The sequence below is a fragment of the Choloepus didactylus genome, chromosome 18, assembly GCF_015220235.1.
Source record: "Choloepus didactylus isolate mChoDid1 chromosome 18, mChoDid1.pri, whole genome shotgun sequence".
Classification (NCBI taxonomy): Eukaryota; Metazoa; Chordata; class Mammalia; order Pilosa; family Megalonychidae; genus Choloepus; species Choloepus didactylus.
In genome coordinates this window covers 993,924-1,009,730 of record NC_051324.1, presented here as the reverse complement: position 1 = coordinate 1,009,730, position 15,807 = coordinate 993,924, and the positions used below count along the sequence as shown (strand labels likewise).

At 63.7% G+C, this 15,807-nt stretch overlaps 1 protein-coding gene across 4 annotated transcripts in view; it reads left to right on the top strand.

The window, feature by feature from the left end:
* The window catches only part of PEMT (phosphatidylethanolamine N-methyltransferase), a 57,368-nt gene that overhangs the window by 7,338 nt on the left and 34,223 nt on the right, over positions 1 to 15,807 (top strand). Inside the window, exons 1-2 of one of the 4 annotated variants that reach the window (XM_037808603.1) lie at positions 1,148 to 1,336; positions 6,715 to 6,822. In XM_037808603.1, coding sequence (XP_037664531.1) covers positions 6,730 to 6,822 — 93 coding nt within the window. In that variant the 5' untranslated portion in view covers positions 1,148 to 1,336; positions 6,715 to 6,729. Of the gene's footprint in view, positions 1 to 1,147; positions 1,337 to 6,299; positions 6,625 to 6,714; positions 6,823 to 15,807 lie in introns of those variants that run through there. The other 3 variants (XM_037808601.1, XM_037808600.1, XM_037808602.1) reach the window with 3 other exon arrangements.

Below are 15,807 nucleotides of genomic sequence, written 5' to 3'. Positions count from 1 at the left end.
TATTTTTCAGTTTCCCTTGGGACTGCCTCTGGGAAGTCGGCTGGCTTACAACGGTGATTATTTTCAATACTTAATGTGTATTCTGATGAATATACTCAGTAGCACCAACCCCCTGAAGGTTTGGTTCTGAGCCCTTGAAGGTGAGAGAAAATAAAGGGGCCCGGAGGCCGTTGTCAGAGGAGAAAGGAGGAGGGTGCAAACCGTCACCCCTAACCTGGGAGGGGGTGGCCAGGGCCTTCTGGATGTTGCAGGCCGCGACCCGGGGCGGGGGCTCACTTCTGGCCCCAGCGATGAGGGGGCCTTTTGCTCGGGGTCCAGGGCACGCCTGTTGATGAATGAATGAACAAACGAACGAATGAACAAATGAATGACTCCCTTTCACCTCCCTGAAAGAAGCCACGGATTTGGGTCCCTGGGGCAGCTGCTGGCCATTTCTTTTTAGTGTGGGATCCAGGGGCATTTCAAAGCCAAGTTTTACATGTCTTTTTTCCCCCCAGGAATCATTTGCAACAGATCACAAGTGTCTGGGTCAGTGCGGCATCATGACTCTCTAGCAAACAGGCCCCCCTGCCTTCCGGTAGCTTCCAGTTGCCAGGGCTTCGTTGCCCTCAGTCCCATGGGTCAGCGTTCCCCTTGGCTGCTCCTTAGGACGTATCTCCTGGGAAGGGTCCTCCAGAGGGGGTGGGGGGACATTCAGCAACCAGGAGAGGGGTCAGGAGACCTTCTCACCAGGCCCCTTGCACATCTGCCCTTCACACCTGTTCTCACCTGTCCTGAATCTAACCCGGGGCTGCGGTCTCGTCACCCCCATTCTATGGAAGTTTCCACTGAGGCTCAGGTCAGGGCTGGGAGTCTTGCCCACAGCCCCCCTGGGGAGCAGGGGGCTGGGGGCCCAGCCTTCCTCTGAGCCAGGGGCCCTCGTGCAAACCATCCTCCCTCACTCCCACCGGAGGACGGAGACTAGCCCACCGTAGGCCAGTCTGGGTGATGGGGTCAGCCTCAGTTCCAGGGCCACCTGCCCAGCGTCTCGAAGGGGCCGGGGGGCTGCGACCCCCCCCCCACTCCTGCTGCCCTTTGATGCACATGGCACGTGCAGCCAGGCGGTCCCCTGCGATCGATGTGACTTTGACTCCCTGGCTCCTGCTGTTTGCTCGGATGTCACAACGTGGCAGCTCCCAGGTCCTGTTGACGTGTTGCAAATTGTTCCCCGGCAGCCCGGGTCCCTCGTCGAGCGGGACTGCTATGCGCCACCTCCTCACCGTCCTCCGGGCTTGCGGGAGTGACCGGGCGGAGCAGCACTCGGAGCTCAGCTAGGCCCCACTCCCAGCTGCAGCAGGTGACCCCTTTCCTTCTGTCAGATCCCGGGAACCCTGGGTGGGGGGCCGGGGCGGGGGTGGGGGGCTGGGTTCCATTCTTAGAATTAGCAGGAAATCAGGAAGCCAGGACTTGGCTGCTGGGAGAAGGTCAGGGGTGGGGTGGGGGGGTGGGGGAGGGAAAGCCATCTCCTAGTCGAGGGGCCGCAGGTCTGGACGTGCTGGAGGGAGGCCAGCCTGCTCGGGCGCGGTGTGGGCAGTGACAGCGACCGGGGGCCCCGCTCCACACTCCCCGCTGTCAAGTGTGAGTCATTCTTTCCCGTGGAGCAGAGCCGGCCCCTCTCTGGCGACCCCCCCACCCGGGGGTGTAGTCACTTGCGCTCTTCAAGGTGTCTGGATATCAGATCCTCCCTCCCGCCCCCTCCGTTGGATCAGGGTGACCTGGGAACACTGAGACCCGGGAGGGGGAGGTCCTAGGCTGACATTCCAGCCCCTGCAGGCTCTGCCCTCCCTGGAAAGGGCGGCCCGGGTGGCGTCAGGGGCCGACCGCTGCAGCCAGGCAGTGCCTCAGTTTCCCTCCACTCCAGCTCCCTCCAAAGGTGAAAGAGGCCTGTTTTCTCTTTGCTGATTTCTCCGTTCCCCGAGACCCAGGAAGGCTGACTTTCGTCCTTGCGCCCCACTCCACTGGCTGGCGGCGGGGGTCCAGGCCCTTCCTGGGTCTCGGCACACCTCGGGCTGCCCCCGCTGGAGGAGGCTTCTCACCCAGCTTCAGGGTTTTAGGGTCTCTGGACTCCGGAAGGATGGGGTGAGCCGAGTCCCCGCTCCTTGGCTTTTCCGAGCCTCAGCTTTGTTTATCTGCGGTGAGGGATGGTGCACGTGCTTTCCCCACGGGGTTGCTGGGGACGGAACGAGTGGGCTACGTGAGGCTTGAACGAACGTCCACTGCCGGGCGTCTGAGCTCCGTTGCCAGAGTAGGGCCGGCTGGGTGGACATTCGGCACCTGCTGAACGGTGCTGAGTTGAATTCTTAAAAATCTCCTGAAGATTGTGCAAGGGCTGCATTCCACCAAGAACTGCCTGGTAGGGGAGAGCGCTGGCTGGGGAAACAGAGGCCTCTGCTCGAGCTCTCGTTTGAAGTTTAATTTACACACACGAGACGCTCAGGCCTTAAGGGTACAGGCTGGAACCTTCTTACCACCCACAAACCTCCCTGTGCCCCTAAACACACAGGGCCCCCTCCTCACTCCCCAGCAGTCCCTGGCCCCGCCGTCCCCTGCTGATGTTTCCCAGAGCTGGGTGTCCACTGAGGGTCCCCCTTTTCCCCTGCTGGGGGTCTCGCTTCTTCTCTGACTGCTTTCCTGTTGCTCCCCTTTGGCGTGGGGACAGTGTTTGCAGTGCCCGTGAGTGGGTCAGGGCTAGAGCCACGCAGCTCGGCTCACACTTACGGTCCTTCCTGCTGCCCCCCAGCCCCTAGGGCAGGGGCTGCGGCTCCAATGAGGGGTCTGGTGGGCCCAGTCGAGGTGAACGGGCTCTCGGGTGGTTACAGCTGGGATCCCCGGGCACAGCGGGACCCGCTGCCCCCAGGACGGGCCCTCGGCCACCCACTGGCCCCCGGGGCTTTCTCCCACGTGGTGAGCTCTGACTGGAGTCTGAGAATCTGCCGAGAAGGTGGTGGCGGTCCAGGGGCCAGAGCCCCCAGGAGTGGGGGAGTCGTGGGGACCCCTGGAGAGAAGGCGTTGGGGGGCCCTTCAGATCAGACCCTTTTGTGAGCCAGGGGCCCCTGGATGAGCCACTGACAATCATTTCCGGACACGTAAAATGAGGATGAAAATAACACCCCCCTTGCTGGGTTATTGCGAGGAATACAGGGGGAAGCACATTGCGATTACTTTCTTTCCGCTCGGTGGGCACCGCACCGCGGCCACGCTGGAGCCTAACCTTGGGGCGTGTTTCTGACCCTCGTGGACATCTGCACTGAGGGCGGCTGAGAGCTCGGGCTGGAGAATCCCGGCTGGGAAGAGCGGCGGCCTCACACGACTCCCCAAGAGGAAGTCCGGGCTGGTGACGAAAGCCTGTCCCGCGGCGTCGCCAGATGAGCTCCTGTGGGGATCGTCGTCTTAAGAGTTAGCGCGAGGAGAGTAGAATGCGTTTCCTGCTCGGCCTGCTGGGCGCAGTTTCCTCGCTCCGATGACTCGGGGGCAGCTCGGGGTGTCACGGGGCCACTGTGTGCAGTGCAGACCTCGTCGCCCTTTGATGGGGAGCCGCAGGGAGGCGGGAGTCGGGGTCCCTGGGTGGAGCTGATGGACGGGGAGGGTGGGCGAGGGTGGGGTGGGACACCCAAGCGGCCGGGGCCTCGGGGCACCCAGGACAGCCGCACGTCCCTCAGTCGGGCACGAGCTGACCGGCCCCGAGGCTGGGAATCCAGCCCACCCCAGTGCTTCTCGGGACCTGAGCGAGCCCCCCTTCTCTGATACGGCACCCCCACCCCCCAGCACTTGGAGCACCCCACCCGTGACTTCTCGGCCTGCAGGTGCCGTAGAAACGAGTGCTCATGCAGCCCAGGGAGGGGCATGTGAGACCAGCTCTGTGGGCGCACAAGGGGCCCTGCTCCCCACTGCCCATCTGAGGGAACCCCTCACGGGCCGCTTAGCAATTTCCTGCTTCCAGACCAAAGCTGGAGTCAGGGGGTCAGAGTCGGGGGGTGTTGGCGCTGGGGAGGGGCCCTGAGGGCACAGCGAGCCCTGGCATTTTACTGATGACGCAGACAAGGGCCACCGTTCACCTAGCAAACATCTGCCTTTTGTGCCAGGCAGTGGGATGAGCACTGGAGATGTGAGAGGGAGTTAGAAATGCTCCCAAGCCCAGGCTGCTTCAGCTGGGTCTTGAGGGATGAATAGGAGTTTGCCAGGGGAGGGGTTACAGAGGGATGGAGGTGAACGGGTCTGAGTGTGGGTGATTGGAGGGGGTCTGCGGGAAGGTGGCAGGTGAGAGAGAGACTGGCCAGGCCATGGGGTGTCTGTCTGTCCCTTGAGCAGAAGGGAGGCCCTTGTCAGTGTGGGGGTAGCAGTGACAGAAGGTGAGTCTCAGGAAGCTGAGCTCAGCATGAGCTGCAGAGTGGGGGTCTGTGGTGTTTCGGGAACGTCACCCTTTCCGCATCAGGTAGGGTTCTGGGGCGAGAGGGGGTTGAGTGGGGCTGGGGGAGTGGATGAGCCACAGCTAATGTATTTGGGAGCAGCCTTGGGTGGGCTGACCCCGAGGACTTCCAGCCGCTCAGAGCAAGGCCCTCTCCGTCCAGCCCAGGGAGGACCAGAGCTGGGGCTCCCCCCGCCCCAGGCCAGCTCCCCCGGCCCAGAGCCGAGCAGTGTACGGGGCCGAGCCATAGGGAGGCGCTTGGTAAGTGGTGATGATTGAACTCCAGCTTCTGGAATCTTGGGGGCTGCATGGCTGGCCGGACGTCCCCAGGGACCCAGAGCACTGAGAGGTGAGGCCCTTGCACCCCCAAGGCAGGGTCCCCCGTTCCCAAGGCCGCCCCAGGCCTGTGTCCTCCCGGGTGTCTCCGCCTGGCGGGGGGCTGTGTCCTCTTGGGGAGCTCGCGCTTGAGGTGTCCTGGGCCGAGGCTCTCAGGCCCCAGGAGCCCCCGAGAGAGGGAGCGGGAGGTGCGAGGCGTGTGGGCAGCCCCTCCGTCCTCCACCCACTAGCCGCTCCACCACTGCTCCTGCAGAGCTCTGCTTCAGTGCTCGGTGGGCTCGCTCGTCCGTGCGCCCCGTTGCCCGCTTGGGAGGCCCGCGTCCCGCCTGTCAGCTTAGCTCCGCCCTGGGGCCCGAGAGGTGGGATTTTTGCCCTCGAGACGTTCAAGGTCTGATTGGGACAGGAGGCCTGCACTGCACGTGGGGAAGAGTTTCCAGAACGTTCTCGGCACACTCAGCAGAGGTGTGCCGGCAGGAGAAGGGACTGGGCTGACCGAGCGGCTCTCGGGGCAAAGCCGGGCGTCGTCTTCCCGCCTGCCCCAAGAGGGGAGAGGCAGAAACTGTACCCGAAACAAGCAACAAACAAACAACAAAAATCACAATCAGAGTGGACGTTCCAGGAAGATGAGAACCGTGCAGGCCGTGAACTTGCTTTACAATTCAGTGCTGTTTTAAGTTTCGAATTGCCTGTGGAGAGCCCCTATCTTCAGGGCCACTGAGATCCTTGTAAGAACGAAAATAAAAGGAAAGTAGGAGAATAACAGGAGGGTTCAGTAAGTCTCACCACCCGCAGCGCCCCACGCACCTCCTCCACTCTTCTAATGAAAGATACCAGTGCCGAGTGTGTCCGGCCATCCCGTCTCCCCCAGGGGACACTGGGAGGTGTCTGGAGACGTTTTCAGTTGTCGCAGCTGGGGAGGGGGTGCTACTGGCATCTTTTGTGTGAAGGCCAGGGACACTCCTACACATCCCTCAACACACACCCTGCTGTGCCCCCAACCACAAAGAAGAATTCTCCGGCCCAAATGCCGGTGGTGCCAAGGCTGAGCAACCCCCCCCAGGCACGATGAGTGTCCTGAATTCTGTACATTGCATCCTAGTCTTCTCCACACCCACACACACACACAGGAAGGATACTTAGTATCATGTTATTTTGAGGTTTCTAAAACTTTGTACGCATGCTCAGTGAGTTTTGCAGCTCGCTCTCTTCCTTTGGCCTGACACTTCTAGAACTCTCTGTGGGGCTGCACCTGAGTGCAGTTTGTTTTAGCACCTGGGAGGTAGCTCAGGAGGAGGCTCCTCCTCTCCTGACAGACACCTGGGCGGTGGGTTACTGTTCCCAGCCCTTTCCTTGCAAGCAGTGTTGGCAGGAGTGTCTCCCCATGTGCCGCCCAGGACCCCGTGGGTGAGTCTCCAGAGGGCAGACGTCGGGGTGGGGCTGTGAGAGGCGGGGGGCACACGGGCCAAGTTTCCTTGATGACCCTCTCGCCCTCCTCGGCCCTCGGAGCTGGTGTCAGTGACGCTGGGTGAGAAGGTGACCTGAACATTGTCTTTATTTGCGGTTACCCGATGACTTGCGTGGCTGAGCCCTTCTTCACACACATTCGGCCACTTGGGTTCTATGGGGGCCTCCAGAACCCTCATCCGAACACCGGTCCCCTCTCGCCCCTGCTGAGCCCCCGTTCTGCGTCTGCACATGGTTCCCTGTGGCTGCCAGCCCGCCGCCCTCCCCGCGGGCCTACACGGCTGACTGAGCCTCCGCATTTCATCTCCAGCTCAACGAGTCTACACGGCAGTAGCCTCTGCTGGCCTCGGGGTGCCTGGTCCTCCCGGCTTGTCCCAGCGGTAACTTTGTTCCCGAGCTCTGGGGGCTCGGCGCTGCTCAGGACCCTGGGCCGGGACAGGCTGCCCGCTGACCCGGCTCTGTCCCCACAGGCTGACCCCTGCGTGATGACCCGGCTGCTGGGCTACGTGGACCCCTGGGAGCCCAGCTTTGTGGCTGCCGTCCTCACCATCGCCTTCAACCCACTCTTCTGGAACGTGGTGAGTGCCCTCCGAGCCCGTCCACCCCCCAGGGCCGCCCGGGACAGCTCCTGCTCCCAGCCACCTGCCAGCCCGTGCGCCGCTGCTGACCCTCATGACCCCCTTGCACTGGTAACGCACCCCCCAAGTGGCGGGGGCCCCTGCTGCAGTACCCGGTGGAGCCGGGGCTCCCCAGCCCCCACAGATGTGTGCCTCTAACATTTTTATTTGCCCTAAGTGAGGCTCCCTGCCCCCCGCTGCTCCGAGGCACACGGTCGGGGGATCGGGGCAGCCAGGATGTTCCTAGGCAGGGGCTGGCAGAGGCGGGGGGTGGTGCCAGCCCCCCACAGCTGGAGGCTCCTAGACCCCTCCCCCTGAGCATGTGGGGCTCCAGGCTGCACTCTGTGGCCATCTTGGGGGGCTGGGACGGGGCGGAAGGTCACACTCCTCCAGGGCTGCTCCCGGAGGCTCCTGCCCCAAGGCCCCACTGAGGGAGCCGGGTTGGGGGTCTCCGGGGCTGAGCCTCCCGGGGTCCAGTTGGCCGACACAGAGCTGGCAATCGTCCGCCATCGTTGTAGAGGCCAGTGGAGGCCAGCGCCGGCAGCACACCGTTCCAGACTGTTGTCGCTGATGGGGACCCCTCGATCCAAGGGGCAGAACGGGTCACGTCTTTGTGGGTTGGTGTGTGAGGTCTTGGCTCTGGCGGGGACGTGGGGGGGGGGTGCTGCCCACACCGAGAGGCCGCGCTCCGAACAAGCTGTCTCTCCTGTCTGGAACATGCCGGGCCCCGGAGGGCAAGGCAGCTGTGGTCTGTCTCCCAGAGCTCTGCGCGGTGGACGCTGGGGGACAGAGGCCAGGGCCCGCCATCGAGACGTGGGTGTGACGCTCAGGCTCAAGGGCTCGGGTTTGGGGTGTTTGGATCGACCTCTCCGAGGCTGTTCTCTGGGCCCCCTGCGGCCCCTCATCACACTCCCCAGGAGCCTTGGCCCCCCGAGCACGCTGCTCTGGCCTCTTGTGGCCTGTCTGCACCGAGCTGGCCGGACCCCTCCCCTGGCCCCTGGACAAGAGCTGGTGTCCCCCCTTGGGATGGGTTTCTGTCCCCCCTTGCTCGCCTTGCATCCTCCCCCGTCACTCCCACCTGCACCCCTTCCTCTCCCTTTCCACTTTCTCACACATCTCAGCAGGGGTTCAAAAGGAGGATGGGCTGCAAGATGCCCCCCAAAAGATGTCCACATCCCAGCCTGTGAGTGTGAACTTATATGACAAGAAAGGGTCCCCGCAGACGTAGATAAGTTAAGGACCCCAAGACAGATTGGGGTGACATGGCCACCGACCAGGGGAAGCTGGGAGAGGCTGGGGCCCGGGCTCCCCCCACCAGGTGTGCGGTCATTTGTCACAGAGGCCACAGGAGACCAGGATGGGGTGCCGAGAATAAAAACAAGAGGCCCTGGGTCCCTGATAGAGGAAATCACAGCCAGCCCAGGGCTGTGGCGAGCGTGTGATGGGCTTCCCTGCCAAGGCCTCTGCCTGCGGAAGCTTCCAGGCCCGGCCCCCCCCCGAGCCCCCGCGGGGCCTGGGCGTCCTGCTCGCTGGCCTTGACCCTTGCTTGTTTGAGCACATGCTGCTCCCCGCCTGTGGCCCGGGCCCCGCGCTTATCTCCCAGCTGGGAGGGGGCCCGGCCGGCCGAGTCTGCGTGCGCAGCCCCCGTGGGTGGCTCTCCCCGAGCCCCCGGCGACGCCGTCTTGGGCAGTTCATGGGCAGCAGGGCCTCAGCCCCCCGCGTTTCTGGCCAGCGTGCGGTCGAGACTCAGGAAGAGCCCGGAGACGGCAGCCCCGGATTTGTGGGTCTGTCGCGGGGCAGAAGTTTTTCATTTGCCTCATTTTTGAGAAAAAAAAAAAATTCACTGGGAACAGTTTGGTCGTTAGTGGGCAGTGGAGAGAGCAAGTGAGTGCTTCAGAGTCTTTCTGGAATGAGGGAAGTTCCAGAACCATGTTGCGGTTTACGGGCCGCTGCCTCCCAGGGAGGAGCCATGTTCAGAGGCAGGAAAAACTGGTTGGGGCCCAGGTCCCCGCTTTGCGGTGCGAGTTGTTCCCCTCGGGGCGGCCGAGTCCCTGGCGGCCCAGTGCGGACGGTGACACACCTTCTGGGTTGCCGCGAGGATGGCGCCAGTCCCCCGGGTGGACGTGTGTCAAGGTTTCCTAACGGCTCGGAGCCGGGAGCCCTGCGGTAGCCATGCACTGCGGTGAGTGCCTCCCACGCAGAGTTCCGTCCGCTTCACGCAAACCAGAGGCAAATGCTGTTGTTCCCGCTGAGAACTGGGCCTTAAAGGGGTTCATCCATCCATCCAGCCATTCACCCATCTGTCCATCCATCCATCCATCCATCCATCCGTCCATTCAATCCATCTGTCCATCTGTCTGTCCATTCGTGCATCCAACCATTCACCCATCTGTCCATCCATCCATCCATCCATCCATCCGTCCATTCAGTCAATCCATCTGTCCATCTGTCTGTCCATTCGTGCAGCCAACCATCCATCCAACCATTCACCCATCTGTCCATCCATCGTTCCATTCATTCATTCATCCATTCATTCATTCACCCATCTGTCCATCCATCTTTCCATCCATTCGTCCGTCCGTCCATCCATCCATCTGTTCATCCATCCATCCATCCATCCATCCATCCATCCAGTCAGTCATCTGTCTATCCATTTGCCTGTCCATTCATCGGTCCATCCATCCATCCATTCACTCATCCATTCATTCATTGATTCACCCATCTGTTCATCCATCCATCCATCCATCCATCCATCCATTCTTTCAGTCACCATCTGTCCGTCCATTCGTTCATCCATCCGTCCATCCATCCGTTCATCCATCCATCCATCCATCCATTCTTTCAGTCATCCATCTGTCCGTCCATTCGTCCATCCATCCATCCATCCATCCATCCTTCTGTTCATCCATCCATCCATCCATCCATCCATCTGTCCATCCATCCGTCCATTCATTCTTCTAGTATTTGTCGCGGGCTGCCATGTGAAACGCCGCTGTTCTAGGTCCGGCCCTTGTGGGCTGGCTTTCTAGGAGGGGGCAGTGAAGTGGGGGATAGGAGGTCAAGGACGGGCCCGCCGCTGGCATGACCTCAGATCTGAAACCCGAAGGGCCCTTGGTGGCCCTTAGGCTTTTGGGGGAAGAGCCTCCTGGGCAGAGGAGATAACGAGTGTGAAGCCGAGACGAGGTGTCCTTGGCGAGTTCTGGGGAGCGTGGAGGCCGCCGGGGGGGTGTCGGGTTCGACTCTGAGCTCGGAGCCATGGCGGGTTCTGAGCAGGGAGCAACAGGCCTGATTTTCAGGATTTCCAGGGTTCATGTGGGCTGCTGGGGGATCTAATTCCTGGGGTGGGAGGGCTGGAGCTGCCGCAGCCCTCAGGGCCTGAGGAGATGGAGGCTCGGGCCAGGGTGGGGCCGAGGGCGGCGGGAGATGTGGCCGGACCTGGGTGTACTTTGAAGGAAGAGCCGACGGGTTTTGCCACGGATTGGAGGCAGGTGGAGGCTGGGGGTCGAGGCCGGCTCTGCGGCCTGGGGCCCGAGTGACCGCTGGGACTGAGGTGGGGTGGCAGGGGCTGGGCTGGGGGCCTTGTGGAAGAAGAGAGTTTGCTTTTTGTTCCTGTTGGTTTAAGATGTCGGTGAGACGCCTGAGGGGAGCTGTGGAGGACGCGTGTGTCTGTAATTCAGGGCGTGCTCAGGGCTGGAGACGGTGTTTGAAGCCGTGGAAAATGGCCATCTGGAGCCGAGTCGGGCCCGGGGACGGAGCCCTCGGAGGACGTGTCTCTGCGGCCTCGGGCTGGGGCTTGTTTTGCCCACGTCTTCGGGCCGGTGTTGGGTCATGTCAGGCTTGCTGCCGTGATGGTGGAACCCTCCTCGGGGCCCCCAGCCGCCAGCCCCTCCTCGGCCAAGCCCGTCCCAGGCGTTGTCACACCCTTCAGTCCTCCCTGCCCCACTCTCAGGGCCGGTGTCCCCATCCACCCTTTAGAATCGTTGTCCCCAGGAGCCTCAAGCCAAAGGACACTTCTTGGGCCCTTCTTGTTGGATCTTTGGGTAAAATTTCACACCGCTGCCCCCTGACCCTGGGTGCCCGCAGCCTGCTTGTGGACCTCTGGTTCTCTTTCCTGCAGTCCCCGGCGAGCTCCGTCTCCCCTACCCACTGCGCGTTATGTTCAACAAATACGTGCCTGAGCCCAGTGTGCGCCAGGCCCCGCGTGAGCTGCCCAAAGCCGGGGGCAGACGCACGCAGCGTCGCTCCTCCTGGGACACGGATGCATCTCTAAGGGAGTCTGTGACGAGGCTCAGCGGGTCCTGCCCGTGCCCTCCGTGTCCCCAGCTCCCTGGCGGAGGCGGCCGTCTCCCAGCAGGGTTCAGGGGCCAGCCCAGCCCCTGCCCACGGCACTCACTGGCCTGGAAGCGTCTCACTGGCCGTGCTCTGCATCTCACCCCATCCGCCTCCTGGGTCAGCCCTTCCTTCATGCCCCAAGCCAAGGCCACTTCCTGCCCCTGCAGCCCCCGTGCCCTTCCGGAGACACAGAACCCATCGCTGCCTCCCCTCACCCCCCAGGAGGAAGTGCGCACTGGTCCGGGGCCCTCGGCTGGCCCTCGCTCTCGCCCCCCGCCCCGCGCCCTGTGCCCTGTGACCCGCCAACCTCAGACCCGGCCCTGCCCCTGCGATGGATCCTCGCTCCCACCCGGGGCTCCCCGGGTGCCACCTCTTCCAGGCAGCCCTCCGTGACCCGCACGGCCCCCCACGGCCCAGCCCACTCTCTCTGGGTCAGGCTTTCCCTTTCTCTGGGGCGGGGGCTGCTCCACACGCTGTAGGGTGTCGGGTGGCGTCCCCAGCCTCGGCCCTCTCGATGCCCCCACCTCCGGCACATGGCGCCCCAGCACTCCGTCTGCCGGAGAAGGGGCGCTCGGTGGCAGCCACTGAGTCGGGAGCGCCGCTCGGGCAAGCTCCATTTGCGGTCATGCCGTTTGCACACGCGACCCTGATGTTGGTGGACACGAACTGCAGGGAAGCCGAACCCAAGAGGGATTTGGAGCCGCCACAGCTGTTCCCAGCTTCCGGGGGAGATGAGCTGGGAGGCCCCTGCGCCATCACCACACTCCTGGGGCGCACGGGAGCCAGTGCTGCGCTATCGGGAGGGCAGCCGTGAGCTGCTCAGAGGCCAGCCTCACCCGTCACTCAGGATGCTGCCGACTGGGACACGCCGGCCGTTTGGACGCGTGACTGTTGCTAGACTGGGTGGGGGACCGTGTAATCCATCTTCCAGATCAGACCCCAAGAGTGTGGGGGCAGACCCCCAGCCGCGTCGAGGCTGCTTTCCCGCGCTCGCCCCTCCGTCGCCCTTCCAGCCTGGCCCCGTCTGTAGGGAGCGGGTGTGTTGGGTGCGTTGGTTGTGTCTGTTGGTGCCAGCACTGCAGCCCCGTGGCCAAGCCAGGCCAAGGCTGAAGCCCCCTGACCCACCCCCTCGGCCACGGGGTCGTCTTGGGGAGGCCCCGCTCCGCACTGGGATGGCTGTGTGTCCTCCAGCCTCCTCAGCCCGGGGCAAACCAGGGCGGCCTCACAGCCGAGGTCCGGGGTTCCCTGGAGGGGGCAGCGCATCCTCTCCAGGGAGGTGGCTCTGCCCCGGGCCGGGCTCTGGGGGCCCCGAGGGCAGGAGGCACTGTGGGCGCGGCGGGTGCTCTCTGGAGGAGCCTGGACCCCGTGCCCCCTGCTGGGGGCCTCTCCCACCTACCCCCCCCGCGTCCCGGCCCCGTAGCCCAGCACTGGGCCCCTTCCCCACTGGAGCTGGTGTGGGGGCAGCAGGGTGAGCCCTTGAGGTCGGAGGTGACATTTAAAATCAGGGTTCTGTCAATTCAGAGTTCACGGCAGAAGGGTCACCACGGGGGTGTAGAAATAAAGATTAACAGGAGGAGAGCAGGGGGCAGGCCCCCAGGGGAAAGGGTCCCTCGCACTGAGGAGTCAGTCACAGGGGGCAAAGGTGAGTCGGGGGTGGGCGAGAGCCGGGGAGAGCAGAGGGGCCCGTGGGGGCGTCCCCGAATGCCGGGTCTGCGCGAGGCTGCGGGGAGGAACTGGCCGTGGACTGGCTGTCTGGGACTTTGCCCCACCTGGCACCCAGGCCCAGGCCACGTCCCCACAGGGCTCCGAGCTGGGGTCAGGACTGGGCAGCCTCTTCTCTGCTCGCTAGGGACACCTTCTCCAGGCAGAGCCGCTGGCAGGCGTGGGCCTCCACTGCCTCTGTGCCTTCGCACTTTCTGTTCCCTGCTCCCCGAACAGCTGCCCCCACCAAGCCCCCTGACCCCGCTGGCCCCTGCCTTTCCCTACGGGTCCTTGTTCACCCTTGAGCAAGCCCTCCCCGAGCCCTGACGCTGGCAGACACGGCCATGTCCCCTCGTCAGGGCCCCCGCCTCCTCGCTGCGTCTCTGAGCATGGCGCTGTGGGCTTGTGTCTTGCCTCCTCCCCTCGACTGGGGGCTCGTGGCAGCTGAGGACGGGGTCTGCGGCACCTTTAGATCCCGGGGCCCAGGGCAGGGAGGATGAACGGGAAGACACGTGGCCAGGAGCCCCGTCTCCCCGAACCTTCCTTTCCCCGGGCATAAAATGGGGCAGGAAGTCCTCGCTCTCACCCACGGTGCCCGTGAGGAGACCGAGGCTGCAGCCGTGTGCGGCTCGGTGGAGAAGGAAACGATCGCGGTTGCTTGGCCCCAGGAACCCGAGCCCGTCGTCGCTGGCCTCCCCCCAGCCCTGGGGCTTTCTCCGCGGGATTTTCCACACCAGGCTCCCGGCCTCCTCTCACCACTGACTCACTGCCCTGACCTTGGCGAGCTGCTCCACTTCTCTGGTCCCCGGTTGCCTCATTGTCCATCTGGAGTGGGGAACTCTGCTCCACTCCCCTCCCGGGGTGCTGCCGAGCCTTTCGGGGAGGGGTGGGGGCGACAGGGTTTTGGAAAGCACGGCGTGCCTGGTGCCATGTTTGGCTCAAAGGAGGAGCTACTGGGTTGCAGTTGCTTCCGGAAGATTCTTGCATCGGTGCCTTTGTCTTCACAGCCGTTTCTCCAAGCTTTAGGCGAAATCCCCGAAATGCAGGCCCAGAAAACTTCCGTGGCTTACGGAGGCGCTGTGGAGGGCGTTTCTGAGGTGGTGACCCTTCCGCATCTCCAGGAGGGAGGGACCAGCCCAGAGGGAGCCGGGGACTTGGGGAGACGAGGACACCCACGTTCTTGGACAGCGCTGAGGCTACGACACCAGGTGTCGTCACCGAGTTCTGCAGGGTCGCCGGGCTCGGCTGCCGGACCACAGAGCTCGGACCCATCGCCTGCTCCAGAGGCCATCCTGCTCCTGCCCCTCGTCCCCGTTCCCCGCCCTCCTAGTTCCCCGGCCAGCCTTGTGCATCGAGGTTCAGACAGGGGTTAAGATGCCCGGGTGGTTGCATTTCAGGGTAGTTTGGTCACTGTGCTTGTGTTGCTGCTGGACACTGAGATGACCGTTCCGGTAATTGATATGGAAGAGGGGCCCCTGGCATGGGCCTGGGTGCTGGGTTCCTGCAGGACCTTGGTGGCCAAGGGGCCTGGTGGCGGCAGGGACCCTGTGTACAGGCCTAGGGTAGCAGTGCTGTGCCCTGGACAATTGCAGCTGAGAGGCCCGTCCCTGAGGTCCCGGGTGGGGAAAGATGAAAGACCCAGGGAACTGGACGGAGGAGAAAAAAGGAATGAGAAGCGGTGCTGGAGGCTGGAGCCATGGGTCCCCAGAAATCCCCCAGTGGGGGTGACCAGGTGACCCCTGGCAGGTCACCCTACCTGAACCCAGGCCTCTGTTCTCTCTGCTTCGTCCCACCCCTGACTGAAAGCTGGGGCCGCTCCCCATGTGTGGGAAAGGAGAGTGGCCTCTGGCCGAGTCCCCCCAGGTTGCCGACGTGGTGGCAGGACGGTGGTTCTGTGGCAGGGGCGGCGCTGGCAGGGTGATGTGTGGGGTCCGGCCGGCAGCGACCTCCTTCTCCAGAGGCCGTGGGAGCAAGACGGGGGTGGCTGAGCCTGCGTCAGGCACCCAAGGGGCTCCGTTTCCAGGTATGGTACGGAATCACCTGGGGAGCCCCAGGAACGGCTGCCGTCCAGGCCTCTCCCCAGGCTTCGGGATTCGTGCCACATTCCCAGGAATTCTCAGGTGCAGCCCAGGGCAAGACCCGGACACATTCGGAAGCCTGGCGATCGCGTGCCCTGCAGCCCTACGGCCCTCACGTCCTCGCTGTCACTTCCCCCTTTCGGGGCCCGGTGTGACGATGTGTCCCTTTCGCGCCGCGGACTATCGGGCCCCGAGGGAGAAAGCGCGTGCCCAGGTCCTGGTTCCCCAGCCCGGAGCCGGTGCCCTCCGCCGTGGTGCCGCGCTGCACTCGGTTTCTTCCCGCTGGCTGGGGCGCAGCTCCCCCAGTCCCCAGACAGACATGTGGCCCTCAGCCTCCCCCTGCGGGTCCGGGGGGTCCCAGTGCGATTAGCAGCCTCAGCCGCACCAGTCGGGGCTCAACCACGAGCCAAGAGGTGACTGTTATTCGGGGCCGCTGCGGTCGGCGGCCGCTGCTCCTGCTGGGCGTGGAGCTCCTCCGTGCATCGAAAACGGGAGTGCTGCGAGCGGAACTAGGCAGGACCCCCTGGCCAGAGGCCGCCTCGCTGTCGCGGCTCCGAGCGCTCTGGGCTTGACGCTTCCATTGGCACCCGCCTCGGAGCACGGCTGTCACGGAGCCGCCCCGTTGTACCAGCCTGTCCTCCGGGGGTGAGGGTGACCGCCAGGGCTTCACCGCGAGCCGGGCAGACGCTCCTGGGGGAGCTCCACCCCGGCAAGCTCGGCCTCTTCCTCTGTCGGCTGGTCCCTCACTGTCTGGTTCAGGGCTGGCTGGCCGTGTGGACTTGGGAAGGTGCTGGTTCTCTCTTCCGACTGAGCTTTAAAAAAGACAAAAAACAGA